Source organism: Thunnus maccoyii, chromosome 21 (assembly GCF_910596095.1).
Source record: "Thunnus maccoyii chromosome 21, fThuMac1.1, whole genome shotgun sequence".
Lineage (NCBI taxonomy): Eukaryota > Metazoa > Chordata > Actinopteri > Scombriformes > Scombridae > Thunnus > Thunnus maccoyii.
Window position 1 is genome coordinate 21,660,170 of NC_056553.1, and position 20,544 is coordinate 21,680,713.

General features: G+C 42.9%; 1 protein-coding gene across 2 annotated transcripts in view; it reads right to left on the minus strand.

The window, feature by feature from the left end:
- Window positions 1-20,544, minus strand: part of mpp7a (membrane palmitoylated protein 7a) — a 141,907-nt gene that overhangs the window by 55,400 nt on the left and 65,963 nt on the right. For both annotated transcript variants that reach the window (XM_042399017.1, XM_042399018.1), the window contains exons 5-6: window positions 17,786-17,866; window positions 10,773-10,904 (exon numbers count right to left, since the gene is read on the minus strand). In XM_042399017.1, the coding sequence (XP_042254951.1) occupies window positions 10,773-10,904; window positions 17,786-17,866 (213 nt within the window). The remainder of the gene's footprint in view (window positions 1-10,772; window positions 10,905-17,785; window positions 17,867-20,544) is intronic.

Below are 20,544 nucleotides of genomic sequence, written 5' to 3' on the forward strand. Positions count from 1 at the left end.
GACTCTTGAGCACCAAGATGGGCTTCCTGGTATAGCAGCTAAACATTAGCATGAACTGATGGCTAGGTTTACACTGAGCCTTCAACGCCTGTTGGCACATGGAAGCCATTTCAGGCTATTCCTTGTGCATGGAAACAGTGCAGGAAGTCAGAAGGGGAATGTCTTCGTCTGTCAAAGCACATGCACGCATGAGTGACAGCATGTGTAGGTGTGTTTTTGTGTGCATGCAAGCGTGTCTGCGTGTGTGTTTCTGAGAGCGCTGCCGTGGGTTTCTACCTGAAGTCAGGCCAAACATGCCCAAGAGAAACCTCAAAAGACTGGATGATTGATGCTGGACAGTCACTAAGCCTGATGAATGGGCTACGCTATGTTAGCAATTAGAGACAAGGCGCCACTTAACCATCAAGTGGCTCGACTCTGCTATTTGCATGGAAAAAGATAGCATGGTGTGCACACAAGATGGTGAAAACACTTTTTTTAACGTTGTTAGGGACTGATTCTCCCTTCCTGTTGTCAACCATTGCTGCAGTTTGCCCGTTAGATGAGCATAAAAATAGACTCCAAAGAGCAAGTCTCTCCAGAAATTAAATGTTGGAGGACAGAAAGAGAAATGCCCAGAAATCCACAGTCAAAAATAGAGATGAGAGGGGGGTCATCTTGGACTGAGGAGGGCCTTCTAGCTGTGGTCAATTAGTCATCAGTAAGGCGATCCAAAGCCTCCACTCCTAACGTGATCAGCTCCATATGCAGCTGCTGGTCCCAGCTCTATTCCTCCATTTCTAACACATAAATGCCTCTGACTGTTATTGTTGGGCTGGCTTGAACACAACGGCTTAGTCTTCACTGTGTGATGAGGAGAACTGGAGCGACGCTTGTCCATATCAAGCCATCACCCCTCCCAGCGCATGCACTGGAACACACATGCTGACATGGCAGCCACATTAAGTATGTGATGACAAATGGCTCACACCTCATACAGTGCAGACAAAAAAAAAATCGAATAGGGACTGAACTTTGGATCTGCTCATGTATGAGAGTGTATGTTTATTAGAGGGAATGGAATGGAGGCAATATTGTCCAGGGAACTGTCAGTGCACGGTAGTGCCCTGAAACTACAGCAGATAAGAGGAGTAAGACAAGCTGAATTTTGGATGTCTCGTTAGGTTAGCTTGGCTGGGATTGGACAAAATGAACGTCTGGCAAGCTAAATCTTTACAGGGCAATTAGAGTGCCCTCTGGCTGATAGACTGGATGGATGGCTGGATGACATGATGGAAGCTGGCTTGTACTCCGGTTGTATGGATGACGAGAGGGCTGGCCAGTTGTCTTGGCCTGGCTCATCACACGTCTCAGGGTCTGGGGCAGGCTATGTGTGGCCTGTCTAGAAAGTACCACAGTGGAACAGAAGGATCCTAGGATCTTCTTACCTCAGCCACGGCCACAACCAAAGCCACTCCACAATTCCTAACCCGCCAGGGAAAACAAGCACGGGGCTCCATTTCAAACCCACGGCCCTCGGTCCGTAACGACCACTCAAAACATCGCCCTGTGAACCGAACCGAACGCCGTGGCATTTGACAAACATTATTTCTCCCTCCAAATTGAGAGCGACAAGGGAAAACAAACGAGAGCAGCCTGGGCAAAGAGGCCGACGTGTTTTGACATGATGTCACTTAACAGCAAAAGTGTAACGGCGACAATAAACTCCTGCTGACTGCTGTGTTGACTGCTATGTTTAGAGGTATAAATACAAGTGTAGTGGAAACACATGCTGGTGTTCTTCACACCAGATGTTGACCATGGAAAAACCAAATACAAAGTGGGAATGGGCCTCCTGGACATTAAAATACAATTACCTCCAATCATATCTGGTGTTGGAGTGTGTCACTTCATCTTACCTCACTGAGATGGCATAGTGCCCCCCACACATAACACACATGACTGCTCCACACACTGAGCCAAGCATATTTATGAGTTCTTACATACTTCCTCAAATGCTACAGACTCCAGTTCTGCTCAGAAAAAGTAAAATCATGTAATATTAGTGTATTTGGTCATGATCAGAAAATCCATTTACTGTTATGGTCACCTATAAAGATTAATACAGTGCTGTAAAGAATTAGCAGGAGCACAGATGAAAACCTACATTATTGTTGCAAAGAGGGAGAAAAGAGAAAGAAGCTGGAAAGCAGTGAAAGGTACTTGAGGTTTTATGTCAAATGATTTTTCTAGTTGATACAACAGAGCTGCCGCTGCAGGGCCAATCCCCTCTGGGTGACCTGTTGCATGCCTTTCCACCTGTTTTATTAAATCACTTGTGATTGCAACTAATAAAAGCTACTCACCCCCACCCTACCTCTCTCATACCTAGTCTCCCTCTTGCACTAAACCAGGCTCTGGTTTCCCTTTTTATTTCCTTAACCCTGGTCTTGACCTCCCGGTCGTAATTAACAAGTATACTGAGAAAAAGGAAAATTGCGGGTCATTATTATGATAATTATGGGGAGCACGATGGATTCCAGGAGAAGCTGCCAGGTAATGTAATGCAGAGGGCCTTGTGACGGGACGGCTTACCTTCATTTGTCTTCCTCCACCCCCTCTTTAAACCTTAATGTTAGAGCAAGTCATTACCCAGTTGCTATGAAAACATACTTAGCAGCCCACCTCAGTATTTCAGACAGGTGCTGGTGAATTTGAGTGTGTGAATCTATGTGAATCACCAAGTGTGTCTATTTGTTTCCATACTGTCCCCATGAATCACCATGTAGACTGAGCGGAATCGCCATCTCTTTGCTAGGAGCTGGACAGTGCCAGATATTTAGTCATTATGTACCGTATGTGTGTGTGTGTGTGTGTGTATGTCTGTCTTGTCTGAGAGCCCTGCATGAGCTGTATGAGCGCATACAAAGAGACAGTTGTGTAGCGGAGAGAGGTCCATCTCTGCTCTGGGATTGTTTAGTGTTTTCCCTGCCGTTATCCCTGGTAAAGAAAACAGCACTTTCACATGTCACTTCTCATTTCCAAAGTGGGCTGGGAAGTGAGGCCGCTAAGGAGCGCCCGGCCTGACGGGCAACAATGCCCACATTCAGCCGCTGAGCTCTCTGGCTCTCGGAATGGCAAGCGGAAAAGAGCAAGAGCGCCGGGATGTGTGTCTACGTTTATGATTACACATGATGGGAGGAAGACGTTTTATTTAAGAGGGCCGTGAGATTAGGATCTGGGAAATGCCTCAGATGTGGCTTTGGAAGCCGTGCATGTTTTCACATTCACAACTCAACAGGCTGCAAGGGTGGTGTAATAGCCTCTGGACTGAGTGTAGTACAAGCACACATACGACCCAACACAGAGGAGGCTTTCCCAGGTCTGCTTTATGCAATATTGGATTTTTTCAATAATGTGTGCATGAATGTGATGATATACCTTAATCTATAAGGTATGTTATTACTGGATTAGCCAAAAGCACACATTCCTATCTAGTTATGTATACAAAAACTGTTTCTCAATTGATTTTCCCCCCAAAATATATTAATACATTTAATATTACATTTATATAAACTATTTTAAATAGAAAGATTCCCCATGATAATCTGTTATAGACTTGATAATGATAGAAATGATAAATAAAATTTTAGTCTCAATATGTTTCTAGTTTTTGGCATTTTGCCTTTATTAGGTCATGACAGTAGAGATATGGACAAGAATCATAACCTGACGTGCCTGGTTTGTTACACAGAACCATCTGAGAAGTCGTCCATGGAAACTTGGCAAATGATTGGCTGAACCATCTGTCTATCATCATCTATCACTGTCTTACCTTGCGAGGCAGCTGGATTCACGATGCTCATTGGTCCGAACCACCGGTGGTTCGGACACAAGTGCAATTCTCGCATGATCTTGTGATGTCATGATCTCACAAATCCAGCTGCCTCGCAAGGTAACAGGAAACATGGGGATAGAGAGAGCTCTGACATGCCACACAGGTCCCCAGCTGGAATCAAAATGGCTATTTTGCAAGTATATGGTATGTGTCTAAACCACGAACCCCATCCACTTGTTACTTTTTAAAAATTTTTTTTATAAAAGGCATTTTACTCTGAGTGTCAAATAAAATGCTGTCAATCTCCTGCATTTATAGGATATACCAAATATCAGTGCATTTTAAAACACATTCATAAGGAAACATACAAAGTAAAGTAGTGTTTTTAAATATACCGTATAAAACTAAGGAAATATACAATATTAAGGGAACTGAGGCCCTTTTATGTTCACACATTCAGCACATGTAGATGGACACACACTCTACTACACCCACACACAAAGCACACATAAATAAGCTTCACACACACACACACAAGTGAGCCAGTCAACACCAGCAGTGCTCTCCACTTGTCCTCATGTTTTCGAGTATAGTGCTCCATCTTCCTTTGCAGTGCTCCCAAGACACTGTGGCCTAATCCATCAAGTGAAAGATGTATTGCTTTTAAAGCACATGGGTCTATCTGTAAAACACTAACATGTGTGCTGTCTGCTCTAATCTCATTAGCTGCTCCATTAATTCCCAGCCAGTGTCATTACTTTCCCCTTGCTTTCCACATTCTGATGTAAACAGACAATAGAAAAGTCACTTTTTAAAAAAAAACACATAGATCTATTCAGTCTCCTCCTTTGATAACTGTCTCAATCAAGAGATTCTCTCCATGGTTTTCAGCAATGTTGGGGTTTATTCACTGTGTAAATCCGCCTTTGTATACATTCACACCGGCACAGTTTAAATACGTAATGATGTGGACGGTATTTAGACTCGATTGAGAAGGACACTGTCTGCAAATTTGAATGAATGTGTTTGTGAGGGCTTCCAGACAAATGGAATCAGAGTAGCCGCAATCCGACCGTCCTAATTGTGTCAGAGAGGAGCGGAGGCCCGCTCGCTGCAGATGAGAAAAGCATGGCATGTCAAATTGCCAATAGCTCATTCCAGTGACTGCCATTCACGGAAAACTAAGTCCGTCACAAACCGAATCGATCACAAGACTTTCCTGTCTCGTCGCAATGATCAACTCCCTTATTAAGTAAAGAAAATCCACCGACATCAATCATGTACTTGGAGCTTTTACAATAATAATGTTGGACATGTCATCTACATCTGTATGTGCAGCGACTACTATAGCTCTGAAGTCAAACCGGTGCTATTTGTGGGTCTATAATGAGAAGTCCAGCCGATCCACTGGTATCCAGTGGCTGAGGCGGCTGGGTGGCCGGGCCCAATAGTGGTATAGCTGTATTGATTGGTGCTAGCTGGTGCCAGGCAGGATGCTATGTAGGTTGGCATATGCAGTGGATGGCACAGATCCTGCAGTCTACAGTTTCCATTTAGTTGCACCCAATGACACCCAGTCATAATGGGAAAACCAATCCTCTGTATGCAACAACACAGAGCAAGGAGGAAAAAGGAAGAAGAAGAAGAGGAGGAGGAGAGCGATAGAGCCTGACATTGATCCTGTCACATTCCTGGCAACAGGGGTTTTATGGCTGCTAATGATGCCTAACAACCTGGGATGGAAGAATCAAGGGAGAGAAGGATGGATGGAGTGTCAACTTTGTACTGGTAATGATAATTTTGCGCAAATGCACAACAGGAATGTGATATAATCTGCAACTCTGAACAACAGGTGTCCACATAGACATGACAGAGAAGAGGAGAAGGTACAACTCTTCACTTGAAGGACAGTGGCATGTATTATATGTAAGTAGAAATCTCATAAAAGCATTAATACCGTAACACATAAAATGTGTTACCGAAAGCTTAAATAAATAAGAATGACAAGAGAAAGTGGACCTGATAGCAAAACCAGATGAAAGAAATGAATTAAAGAGTGGGAGCGAGCGAGACACTGAGAAAGGGAAAGATGGTGTGCTAGCAGGAAAACAATTTAAGATGAACTGAGTGGGAGAAATGAATGAACGGCATTCCGACAGCGATGAGAACAGGCACCGACTGAGTGCCACAGAGAGAGCCGGCAAGTGATGTATAAAACGAACGCGAAAACAGCGGGGCATACGCAGCGAGCATCTCCAAGTCTGCTATTTACATCTGCGTCACAGGGCTTCGAGAACATCCAAATGAGAGGAACAGAGCCGGCCACAGCAGGCTTGTCAGCCTCTAATGTTCTCACATCATACCGATGGTCACCCTGAGCAGCTGTGGTGTGCCCGCCTGTGGGCGTTCAAAGTCCTCTTTTGCTACTTAACATATTTTGTGTGTGTGAGAATTTGAATTTTCCAGGATGCTTTGGGGTGACACTGTGTCGCTTGCGGTACAAATAAATGTCAATTAGCAAGTTCTTTAGCCTGTAATTCTTACAATAATCATTAAAAATAGTCAGAATATGGAGTAAAAATACAGCAGTGTCAAGGAAATTACACTTAATTAAAAGAAATGGCTGATTTGAGATTTCAACAACAACAACAACAAAAACAAAAAAACACTATATGACTTTTTAAGGTGGATTTTTGCAGTGCATGTTTTATGCCTCTCTAGAGCCTCCAAGCTCCAGGGTCTTTTTGTTTTTGGCTGGGGGATGTGAATTGTGTAACACCAGTGCATTCTGGCTTCTTCCAGCTTTTGTCTACAGTTCTCCTATTAGTCAGTCTGCACTCAAGCCCTTTATCACTAGAGGCAAACTACACCAGTATATCAGCAACACCCGCCACATACTCAGCCCTGACGCAATCCCCGTAACACTCAAATTTAGACCCCCACCAAAACTGTTCTGAAACCTTATCCAAAATAACACATTCTTTCAATAAAGAGACATGGCCGAGCTAATGTTTCTGTATGCGCGCACATGTTTATGCCGCTCTCCAAAACCAATTATTTCATTGTCCCGGCACTCGAGCTAATAAATCAGCCGGTTTGGGAGAGCAGCGGGAGAGCAGGGAGTACAACACAGAAAGGGGGAAGAAGAAGAAGAAGAAGAGGGAGGCTGAACTGGAAGATAGTTTCACTGAAATGTGGCATGAAGTCACGCTCTGAGAAATGATAGCAATAAATCAGAGCTACTGAATACAATCCACTCAACTAATCACAATTAACTTAATGGATGAGTCATAAGGAAAGGGGGTCTGCGTGCTAACTACAGCCCAGTACGGAACTATAGATTGAGACAAAGGCAGATGGTGAAAGAGAGAGAAAACGAGAAAGAAAATAAAAGAGAGCAAAGTAAGGAGAGACGAAAAGGAAATTAGATATGTACAGCCCTGTTGTTATGATGTCAAGTTTGAGAATTTCAGGCTGATTATATGAAATTGTGAGTTAAAGGGCACATCCAAATCAATTTGGTGCGGCAGTGAATGAGGATCCTGCACAATTAGAGGGTTTTTTTTATTGGTTAGGGGAATGGCCGTGACTTCACCATGAGCATCTGACCTGCTGTCTGTTTCCTTAATGTACGATCGAACCGTTCATTAGGGTCAGTTTCCCTTTAAAGACATATAGGATGACAATTCCTGCCATGTCCAAGGGCCAGATGTGGAGATGGGTAAAAGCAGAACCGTAACATTTACTGTCAAATTAGAGGGTCACAAAAACAGGGCAGCTTCACCTTCACAAATGACGAGTAACAGAACCGTTAAGTAAGGACTATTAGGGCCATTTCATAAAAAGTACAACATTTTAACATATATCAATGCCATGTCAGCAAATTCATACAAATTAAAGAACTGTTGTGTTTTTCTGACAATTTGATTTCAATGTTGTTCTTGTGTTAAAACTAACCAAGAGACATCTGTATTAATTTTTTTATTGCTGCTATTCATGCACAGTATTGTGTTCAAAACAAACAACTGTGTCAAAGAGTTGTATTAGAAGCAGGAAAGTGGGCACAGAGAAGAACATTAGGGCGGAAGGTTATCGACAGCCTGAAGAGTGTCACGGTGGGCATGCACATTATTGATCTCTGTTGGTGCTCACGCAACTCTTAAAGTTAAAATGCTATTCAAACCATGTTTGCAGTGGAGGAGGTCTAAGATTGTGGAGAAACCTCGAAAAAAGAGAAATACACGATGCAAAAAGGCAGGCAGGAGAAAAGACAAAAAACGTGAAAGCGTTGTGGAGTCCCTGGCCCCGCTCACATAACACACAGAGAGAGATATGCTCACAGGTTTCACTTCTTTCTGCTGCAGTCTTATTTGAAGAAAAATGGTGCTGACTTGGTGTGAAAGGTTACTGTGAGTAAAAATGACAAATTACCGACCATAAATTATTTTCAGACTTGACTTACAGACTGTGAAAAAGCCTTTAGCTACACAGTAGTACATGTATATAGTATCTGTTGTAGAAGTCCTACTTTTTTCCGTAAAGTTAGTCCCACAGGAACTATTTGATAAATTCAGATCTTACTCTCTTGGTGGACTGTATACTATATAGGCTGGACGTTCTAATTTTTCAGTGTCGTTGACAGAGAACAGCTATAGGCTCTGATCAAAAGGTGTGTGACTGTAAATGAGAAGATAGAAGATGAAGGCATAGAGTCATCTATTTAAGGCAAGTACAGTTCCAAGAACTAGGCTGCTAGGAGGCCAGGGTTGAGTCTCTTGCACTAACATCTGTGCTGACTGAAGGTGCTCTTTTGTTTATGCTGTCGTACAAATATAGCACCGATGCACATGTCATTTAGTCCTTTAGTATTCATTGTTCTGTCATCGCACACACAGAAAAAGAAAAAATATACAACCGGCTGTCCCACAGAATCATCCTACTGTTGTCCACACCACGGTCAAGCCTTAAATTATAGCCACAGGAGATTATGGGCAGAGGTTGTGCCCTGTGGGTCCTTTGGACAGTGAGAGGGCAGTTAAGATTTAGAGGAGTGAAACCGCTTCTCAGCAATGAGTTGAAATGAGCTTCCTATTATTCCTACATGTTAGACGTTATTGTATGGTTTTCTCACCAAAATGTAGCTATACATTTGCAACCAATCATCACCGCTATGGGATTGACAGATTCGGTGGCTGTTGCTATTACCTTTACGAATGAAATGTTATTTTTGGAAGTTATCATGACTTGATTCCCAGCTACAACTCTAAATTTGTAGCCTTTTGTCCATCAAAGCATGATGTGGGGAGTGAATATACGTAATTAAGTGGTAAAAAACAATTCTCAAAGGGCTGCCAGTGCAAAAATATTGTGGGTATACTGATCACACATTGTATTTTTAGAAAAACAATAAATGATACTTTCTCTCTAATTTTTTTTTTATAAAACTGACCTAGTGGTGACCCATAACTGAACACTGGAGAAACAGCAACTTCTCTATTTAGATATAGTCACTTTGAATCACACAATGACCAGTTTGTACCCTTAACCTATAAACTACAACTGAGCCACTTGAGCACTACAAAAATATATTCTACATAATTAGCACCTTCAATATTGTGCAATAATACACAATACCACACATCATAAATGTGTGTTTCAGGTGTTCTCAGGAGCCAAATCACTTAGACAAAAAAGAATAAAGTCGCGTAATGGAATAACACCAGCTAGATGATTAAGCTGACTGGGACGGGTGTAAATCACATTATGGTTTCAGGGAATGTGATCCAACATCAGACTCAGGAGAGGCCGGAGCAGGAAGCACCCGCGACAATGTGTGTTGTGAGAGAGAGCGAGAATTCCTCCAAGCCACATTATTACGTTCAGCAGCTCTACGGAATATGCAACAGGCAGGAACCCAAAAATGGCTTAGGTGTGTTCTGCTTTCCCCAGGGTGTGGTGAGAGGAGTGCGCCGGCCTGGAGCCAAGATGGTGGTCAGGGTGAAAACCACAAAGTGAAAATAGAGGCGGCCCGGGCCAGGCCATGTCCGGCACAGATCAAAGAGAGGCGGGGCCTCAGCACACAACAAAGTGCTATGATGACAGATGGAGGTCTCTGACAGGCCATCGAGGACTTGAGTAGTGGAGTGTTTATGTGTCGCAGGACACTGAGGTCAGTCAAGAGAATCAAGGGATCACAACAAAAGCAAAACAGAGATAATCATACAAGAGAGTTGAAAAATTAAAAGGTATGAAACCAGCACCAATTAGGTTTGGTGGGGTTGCAGAGGCCCATTCCCAAATGCGCCTGACCAGCTGACATGGGCAGGGGAATGCAAGGAATGGCAGTTATCGGATAATGCAGACAGACACCCAGGATGTCGAGGGGTGGAGTGAAAATGAGAAGGCTGGCCAAGATGTCGCTGCTGTACAGTTGGGGCCCGAGGTTGAGACAGACAGAGTGGTTGTTGACGTCTGAGACAATGTCTGAAGAGCACGGACATGAGAAGCATGTTACAATGAGAGAGCAACACTGACCAGGATAGAAAAGGAAGCCGTTCGCAGACACCGAGCCTAGACTGGCTGAAAATACCCATGGCCAAGAGCAGGGTAATTGTGGTTGGTTTTGGTGTGCTTACAACTTCAAGGTTGTGGGTTGGATTCCCACAGGCAAGTACCTCGAAAGCATGTATGGTATTGGCTTGACTCGTGGTGCGGATACTGCTTTAATAAAAAAAGGGATTCAGAAATGCAGAGATTAGTGAGCAAAACCTAGATAACAGGATTTTCTTGACATAAATATCGTAGCCATAAATAAAAAAGAACCTGATGATAAATTTATGTAGGGAGAAATGTTTTTCTTTACTTCCAAAACCACATCTTGCAATCTTCTGGGAGTTTCTGAAAACCATTATGTACAAATTAATCAAATACATAATTTCTTAAGATTAGGACTTACAAGAGGCTCCTTGTTTTTAACCAGTCTTATGATCTTCACTGAATCCTCGTCGTCGTCAATGTCTTCTGGCAGTGGAGGTAGTTCAGGGTCATAATTCTTCTGGGCAACTGTGTCGTGGACCGACAGGAGGCTCTAGAAAAAGGAGAGAGATATAAAGAGGGGAGGAAAGAAACAATAAGCAAGGGTTATCAGTCAAACCAAAAAAGGCCTTAACCTTACCGTAGTCTAATTAGCAAAATAATGCATGCTATTAAGAGTTCAATCTATCATTTTTCCTTTATGCAGGATAGAGAAAAGGCAGAGACTGTAGGGAGGATGGTTATGAATTGGGGTGTCTCCCTGAAATGCTGGCTGATGGATTTGAAAGCATTCAGGCCAGTAACTCGTAGCTACATGCGTTAATTGTCATTAGGTCCGTGCTCTCCCTCCATACATCTCTCTGATTAAAGGCAACCAGCCCCCGCCCTGGACCATTGCTCACAAGGGATAGTGAGCAGAAGTGGGGGGGGGGGCAACTTTGGCCAATGTTTCCAGTACTGATGCTTTCCAGTTCAAGGTGGTGAACATTCGGAGAAGCAATGTTTTGCGATGTTCGGCGGTAGGCTCAAAGTAATGAAGTTCTCAGCCGCCTCAGATATTTCACACATTCACGAGCAGACATAAAAAAGGAGATGGGACGCAGACAAGAATGATGCCATTGAGACATTCATTTTTCAAACTATTTAACGACTCCATGTCCGGACCAAGATGCAGCTGGACGCGTGCTGCTTTTTCCGTGGTTGAGGAGGGGAGAGAAAGTGAGAAAAACATCTTCCACCCCATGTGCCAGACAAAAGTAGAGAGAGAGAAGGAGAGAGACAGAGAGAAGGATATGGTGAGAAGAGGAGCAGTGTGTTTTATGACATGGGAGCATGCTGCAGTACAGCGTTCAAGATGTTGCTAACTGGGAGCAGATGAGAGGAGGAGACACAACTGAAGCTCTGTGGCTGGGATCCACTGAGAGACAAGCTGACCAGCATACATGCGCACACACACTTTATTTTGTTTACTAGTGAGGACTTGGCTCTATTTATTCCCTTTGTTCTGACTGTAACCTTAAAGGATCATTCCAGTTTATTACTTAGGCCTTATTCTTATGGTTTTCGCCATTATTACTCCTGTGACTTAGGGGTTTAGGGTGCTGACCGCGACCTGCAAGGACCCCGCTTCGAGTCCGGCCAGGGATTTGTCGCATGTCATGAACCATCTCTCGTCCCCTGATTTCCTGTCATTTTTCTACTGTCCAATCTGTAACAAAGGCAAAAATTACCTTTATCTGCTACTCATGTAGTTAATTGCTTAGCTCTGAGAACATGGTAACATCATTAAAAAAAAAAAAAAAAAATCAGTTGAGGCAAGAAATATGGGCAGTCAGACATTCATATAGGTTTTTCTTGTACTGTTGGACTTTGTTATAGTAATATCGCAGTGTTCCCAGAACTCAGCAGTTAACGTGAACACAATGTTATCATATCCGATAGAAGCGATAGCCAAAGCTACAAAAGTAAGATCCAAGGTGCAATAAAACAGATAAAAAAACCCACAAACCTTAAGCCTAATTCCAACTCGTACCCTAAACCTACAGTAGATACTAATCCTAAATAAAGTTCTAACTCTAAACTAATTAACTGAAGAAATGCAGACAAGAGAATTGACTCAAATTCCTATATATCTCACATTAAATTCTGCATTTTTCTCTTTCTCTTCTCCCCAAATTTCCTGTTTTCGTGGTCCTCCTGTCCAACCTCCTCTCAAATACCATTAATCCTCTCTATTCTTGTTTGCTCTTCAGTTTTATCTTTCATGCATTTTCCCCAAAATCTGCCCAGCATCAGTTTGTTCATTTTCTAAGAACAGACCCAACAGTGTGCTTGAGGCTTTCATCTGCACAGTACATAAACACACAAGTTGTGTTGTATTGTATGTCTGGGGATGCTGTCATTATGGTATTGAAATATTCTCTTGGAACACAGTGGAAACCAAAACTGTTTGCAGATGAGAACGATAAAAGCACACTGAATAGGACTGGGATCCCAAACCTGTGCTTGATATAACATATAAATTGTGTTCATAGCGCCGTGTCAAGGCATGGATGAAGAGTTTGCAGTTGCAGTTTCCACAATGTTGTGATGTGATCAGTAATGTTACATTTCTAAGACTCTGAGCACCACATGTGAACATACATGACTTTATATCAGAGCTATAGCTGGTGAATGGAAACAGCGCTCCATTCAAAGCTGAGTAAAATATCACAGGACAAGTATTTACAGAAGAATGACTTTGTAGCCACTATTTCTTTTTCTGTTTCTGTTTTCTTTCCCTTCTTCTTCTCTGTTTTTTCACCCTCAGGGGGTATGAGAAAACCAATTCTAATTTGGCGTTGTATCGGATTCCCAGAGTTTTCTGAAAACATCCTTTGGTGAAAGCTGGCCAGTGCCGTAACAGCGAACCTGGAGAAGAAGGAAGCATTTTGAGTTTGAGGTTGGATACATGTGGTGTTGTGGCTCTCTTAATGGTGTTTGACTGTCAGTCATAGCACCTGATCTGTGTCATGACAACATGTGGGTCTGCCAGGCATCCATCACCCCCTCAGCAGGGAAGGACACCCATGAAGTCCTGGTGCCCGAGAAGCAGAATTACAGTGCTCCGCTGCTGCTGTGCAGCCTTACAGATTGGAGTAGTGCTGAAACAATTAGTCGAATAATCGGTTAGTTATTCCATAGAAAATTACATAGATCATTTTGATAATCAAATCAATTTTTGCTTTTGATAAACAAAAATGCCTCTTAAATGTGAGGATTTGCATTTCTCTATTTTGTGTCATAGTAAAATTATAGTAACATTATTAAAATGTTGGATTTTGTACCGTTAGTTTAGAAATTTGAACACTTCTTGGAATCTGGAAAACTGTGTCGGGCATATTTTCCGGCATAGATATTTCATTACAATTACATGAAATTTGAATAATCTCATTGGGAAATCTGGATGTTGCAGAAGTTAATAATAGGATACAACAAAGAAAATATTCCCTGTGCTCTGTCTCCATGAACACATTCCCTTTTCATGCTCACCTCAACCTTTCCTCCACTAACCTGCCAGTTGCCGTTTCCTCTGAACTCTATCCATCCTGACCTGTTAGTGTCCTTTCATCGATGGCACTTCCTTAAATCTGGCATTGCTCCCCACTGCCACATCCTCCCCCATGGCCGTGCCTAACAACCCGTAACAGAGCCACAGCTAATTCCTTGTAAAAACGTTCTAGGAAGTAGCAGTAACAGCTGTATGCTAATAGATAGCACATGGTACATGGCCTGGCTGGTGACCATTGACATGGGAGCACAACTACACAGGTACAGATATGTTTAACACACACACAGAGGGGTCTCTGTATGGAAGCTTTCTTCCTGGGTTTATATGAGTCAGTGGGTCTTGTTATGCCTCGGTGTTGGTGGATTAGCTGCTTAATCAAATCTAGAGTTATATCCTTGTGTAAGCTCGGCCCTGCAGCTGAGGCCTGAAGAGAGACGCAGGGAGAGAAAGAGTGAGAGACGGAAAGAAAGATGAAGGGAAGCGAAACCACCCTTGTTTTCCAGGCATCCCGTCCTTTCTCGGTTCGTGTGTTTGTGTTCATTAGGCATAATAGGGATCCTAGAAAAACAGATCACTGAGCTTGACTAAATAAACCTGCTCCTACATTCCTGGCATTGGCCTCTCATTAAAGCCCCCGGCCCTGTCACCGGCCCGCTCGTTTTTCAGCTGGCGGCGCTGGATCGGTGCTGGGTAGCTGCTTTCCCCGGGGCGGGAAGGACCCTGCCGTGAGCGTTCTGCCCCGGAGGTGCTGCTGTAGGCGAGCTCAGATACGACACTAACGCCCACCCTCTCTGAGCCTTGAACCTCAGCATGCACCGCTCAGAGTCAAACACACTCTTGCATGAGTGCATACACACGCCTACCTCCACACACACACACACACACACCGGCGGAAACAGGCGGCCATCATAATTGGCACTTTCATCACTGTCAATATTAGTCTTTCTGAGGGGGGTTAATATGGGTGAAAGTTGTTTTTTCATGTGCAAATCGTAAAAAAGAAAGTTGAAGGCGGAGAAGGAAAGCAAGAAAGAGAAAGGAAGAGAAAGAGAGTGGGGAGTTTTAAAGAGCCTGATTTATATCCCCACCCTAGGAATGGATCATTTCAGCCATAATTAAGAGTGATACAATTACTATCGTACAGAGACGCCATTCAAAGGCAGCAGCCATCTGCTTGTGTTTTACACCCCCGGCCCTGTGATTTACACTGGGGCTGGCTGGTACGGTATCAAGTGCCCTGGAGGACAGATGGAGACAGAAAGAGAGCAATGTTTTAATACTTCATTCTTGAAGCCCACATGCTGCCTATGGTTTGAGACGCAATGTCAGGAAAATGCCAAGAGCCTCCATGCCTCAGTATGTTACAGTTAAAGCTCTCCCTCCAAACCAAGATGCTGGAACTAATCTATTGTTGACCAAGTGTTCCCAATGAAGCCAGCAGGAGCGCTTAGCCTGGTGGTTTTAAGCCCAGACGCTCGAAACCTGCTGATAGACTCAACACTCGAGAGTAGAGGTCATCATGCTGAGGGGTGGAGAGGGATGGTGGGAAACGGTGTATGTGCGTGTGAACACATATAGATGTCAATCACTCAACTTGACAGCACCAGGTATGATACTTTCCTTCTTAACCTGATGGGAACTTACAGATATCCGAGAGAGTTGTTTCCTTTTTTCTTACTTATTTCAAAAGGATCTCACAGGTCAACACAAAACACAGAATGCAGCTCAACCCAGCCACTTTCATTTTATATCAAAAAAATGGTGAGTGCAGCTTTTATTGCCTGAGACAATCCCTGATGAAGATATAAGTGTCAAACAAATGAAGACATGTTTGTTGTAGCCCTTATTCAGAGATAAGATCTCCTTCCTTGGCTTCAGCTCTTGTGCTCTTGACATTGCTGTCTGCTGAGGTGCACTGGCCAGTAGTAGAGGAAGCAGTAGCTGAATATTTTCCATTGTTTGGTGTGGAATTATTTGGCTGACCTTGTTCTGCACTCAGCTGAGGTCGACAGAGCGGCGTGTGGAGGTGGTGGGAAAACAGAGAGATAGCAGTGAATGGAGAAAGCAAATAGACAAAGGGTGAAAACAAGTTAATATTGGTGAGGGTCTTCCACAGTAGACAAAACTGAAGTTAGAGAGAGGAATTTGTACCGATGTGGAGGTGATATTGTTTTCACTGGACTAGTCAAATAGCCACAACAGCTTATTTAGAGCTTATAACCTCACACACCCTCGAGCACACTTCTGCATCGCTGCAGCGAGGTGAGAAGTTAAAGCACTGGAGGTCAGCAAAAACAAGCTGCTGTTTCTGTCAGTTTTTAATTTCAATAAGTATGATCAGCTGGGGTTGGAATAAGGACTTTCAGATTGACTCTGGGGCTGGAGAGTTGCCGGTGGTAGTTGCAAGGGCCGTAACATTTGTTAGGTGAGAACAGAAAAAGTGCAGACACTCCACGAAAATGGCAGTGACCTAAATATTCCAATCTGGTTGTTTACATCAAAGCCGTTTTGGCAAATATCTGATTCTTATTAGATTTATTTCCACATTTGAAAGTGAAAACATCACTCTATTCTATAAACTTAGTGGGAATAGGAGAATTTTTCACACTTTTTAACACTTTCAATTTACTATGATGTACAGTAAACATTGGAATTTAAGCTACGCAGCCCTTACCTTCCACCAGATCCATCTCTAAAAGCACATAGATGAGAGGGCAGGATATTTTATTGGAGCGTGTGTGTATGTATGTGTGTGTGTGTGTGTGTGTGTGTACACCTGGCCCTCAGTCCTGTCTCTTGCCTTCACCTCTTCTCACCTCATCCGTTCAAGGTGCTGAGCTTCCTGATCGATGACTTTCACGAGCTCTGTGTTTTGATGGATCGACCTTTGCCACGCCAAATACCTTCACTGTAAGCGTAATTAAAATAATAAACGCGGCATTTCTGACACAGGCATGCTTCGTGGCGAGCGCGGCGATCGTTTGCCGGTGCATTTCACTTCGGGGTTGACAGAGACAAACGAGATTACATCGTAAACAAAGCTGTGATAGATTTTCATCATTTGTCTTTGGGCTGAGTGGCTGCGTGAGTGCGTGCTGGAGTGTGTATCCACCTTCGTGTGTCTATGTGAGATTGTGTGTGCTGTTTAAGTGTGTGGACTCAATTATACTTGACCCCATTTTCTCATGACTTTCTGTATGTGAGTGACTGTATTATGTGTAGTTCTTTAAATCATTACATCACTAGTATAGACAACCAAATATATACACAATGATCTGACTTCTTACCCTGATCCTTTTGGGAACCACTGTTTCTTCACACTTGACACTGAGAGGTATTGAATATTTGTGTGCACTGTAAGTGTGTGTGTGTGTGTGTGTGTGTATTGTGCCGGGGGAGGACTTCATACTGAGCTGTTGTTTCTGGCAGAGCCCAAATAAGCATGACAACAGTGCATTAAGAAAGGAGGCTGTCCAGCTCTCCTTCCATTCCACCATCATACAGGCAGTTCTGTCTGGCTGAGACACCTGGAGGGCCTGATGGATGGCCCCAGTTAGCTCTTGAAAATAAAAATGTGTAAATTTATTCTGTAGCTGTCTGTGTCTGGCTAACAAGGCCAGTGGCCGCAGCCAAGAGGACAAGAAAGAAGAAAAAAAAAAAAAAAAAGAAGCAAGGCCTGGATCTGACCGCCTTGTTATTTTGTGTACAGCATGATACTCGCGCCACTTCAATGCCAGAACTGCACAAACGGCAAAGATCTGTGCTATTTGTGGGATGACATGAATGAGCCACTACAAATAGGATACGGGGTTGTAGTTCAACACTTACAGAATAAAAAAATAAGCCTGTATTGAATAAAATCTTTTAATAGGAACCAAACTCACCTTCACGTGGGCTTTGGCCAGTATTTTGAGAAGTTCTTTGATTTCTCCGTTGGCTGATTTCCCTTGTAGCTCCTCAGACAACTAAAGAGGGGAAGAAACAGAGACACTATGAATGCCTTCAAAGCCACTCAAAAAGAGTGCGCTGTTATCCGCTTTTAAACGATTATGGCGTCTCGCCCCTCTCTATGACGACCTTGAATGTGGCCAGTTGGAACAACTATAAAAGATCATACATAACCTGCTCTTAAGGGCCTTCCTTACTCAAGGGCACCTCAGTGGTTGTAATGAATGAAGGGCAAGTGCTGCTGTTCCACTTTCCCCAAGATTTACTTTGCCAGGGGACTGAATCACCACCACTGCATAAAGGTTATCAAAAAGTCAAATTCATTCTTCTGTTCTACAAAACCTGCACAAAATATTAATTTTCAGTCATTTAGTAGCTGGTACAGTCAAAGCAACTGGATTAAATTTGCAGCTAAATTCAAATAAATTAATTTGTAACGCAATAAAAATCATCTTGTGCAGTAACTGACATGTTTTCCAAGCCTTATTTTAAACTATTGGACAAATTTTATATCTTGTGATGATCAACAGTACTAATCTAATCATAAGTACTGTACCCAGTAGGGGAGTGTGTAACATCAGAGTAAACCCTCAAAAGCTTGTGGAAAAGTACAGTTGTATACCCAAAGGCACGCACTGCGCTTGTACTCTCAGGTGGCCCCAATCAAACTGATATTATGCTAAATTGGGTGCATCTTCGTGGGAGGCAAGGTCACACCTTGTCATGGGGCCTAAAATTCGCAGTTTTTGACACCTTTGTTTCGATTAAATTTACTGTTCAGTAGGATCATTTTTCAATGAAAATCTCAGGAACAAAAGAAAACAGTCCACTCCTCTTGGAAACAGTGGGGGCTCTGAGAGCATGTCGGAGCATTAGGACTGAGCTGGGCTGAATTCATGATAAATGTGTGGTAGCTCTGAGACAAGTGACTCTGCTTCTAAAGCCCAGGCCACGCTCCTCTGGCTGCCCCCTGATTTATGGATGATCCTCCTGGACGGGGTGTGAGTGTGGAGAGGCGAGCCGTCGCACACAAAGACCTGCCTGTACTGAGCTGGGATCAGGAGCTGATGTCGAGAACACATCCAGCACCAGAGGAAATCACAGACTGGGGTGTCTAGATGTGTGTATAGGTAGTACAGAGGGTATGTACGTGAACTGTATCACAGGTGCAGCAGTTTAGCTTTTGACAGTTCTTACAAAGTATAAAGCAGAGAATCCTCTTAACTTCTTTGTTATATGTGAACAATGTCAACACCATAATGATCCATGTGTCCTTAAATAGCTCTGTTCAGTTATCATCACTTTAATATAAGCTTTATTCCAAGAATATTGTGAAAATATTAGAAAATGAGAAATTGAAGGAACATAATTTATGCTTAATAACCATAAACTATGTAAAGTCTGGTAGTTATTTTATAAAATACAGATAACATTTTAATTTTTTTTGGCTAGAAATGGCAAAAATAAAGGTTAAAAAAAACCCTTGACATGAAAAATGAGGGGAAATAAGTTAACATTGTTTTGGACTTTACTTTCTTTCTTTTTCTTTCCCTCTTCTGTTCCTTTCCCTTAGTTTCTCCTTTTGCTTCTACCTGTAAAATCAAGTGTCTAAGGATAGAAGGTGTTGTTTTTCACACAGATTGTAAAGCCCCCTGGGAGAAATTTTTGGTTCTGTTGCTTGACTTGATAACATAAGAAAAAGAAAAAAACAATATAAAACAATAGAAAATCAGATAGATACAGACAGACAGACAGATACAAATCACTTCACAGTGGTTGAAAATGTACCAGGTTACCTGGAACATTTCCTATAGTGAGCCAAGACTGATAAATCTACAAATCAAATAATAAGAATATCCAAACATTTTTAACAAAAAGGTGAATTCTCTAATTCTCTTCTCAGGGTGCAAATTAACCCTTAAACATCCGCTGTGTTTGTTAAAACTCTATGAAGCAGCAGCAAAGAAGCATAAAGAGACACATGTAACTTTTTTGGTGCCTCTGTTGTCATCACATAACAGATAAGCTGAACAGGGAAATCTCCCCAAAATGCAGTGTTCTCCTGTGTGTGTGACGCTCAGGCAGATGATGACAGAGGTTGGAAAAACATATAGTTTGTTTGACTAACGACCCCTGGGGTGCGGGAATAAGGCACCAGAGGTGAGGCGGAGGTAAAGGCAGGGGGCTGAGGGTTATATCGGGGTTAGGGAGGATGCTATGTCACTTTACCCAAAGACAGGAACATGTGCTTTCGGCTTGGGGGGGGGGGGTCTTTTCATTATTTCCATTAGTTTTGACCCCCCAAAGGGAGACAGACCACACTAATGAATAGCCATAGTGGTCAAGGTTACTCCAGCTGAACCTCATTCAACCCTGCATTACTTCACTTTATCAAATATACAACAAATCCAATCTGAAAGAGAAAGGTCAGAGGGAGACGGAGGAAGTAAGAAAAGGAGAAGGTGGAGAGGAGATGAAGACAGAAAAACAAAGAGAGCACACATGATCAAAGAAAAGTAAAGGGGAGAAAAACAGAGGAAGTTGAGAAAGGTAGAGATGGAAGAGGAGTTGGGGTCAGGGTCTTTAGTGAGGGAACATCTCCAGCTCTGATACAGCGTCATCCATCATTTCATCGCTAAGCTGTTTACAGCGAGGGAGGGAAGAAAAGCGAGACAAAGAACTGTAAATTTCCAGT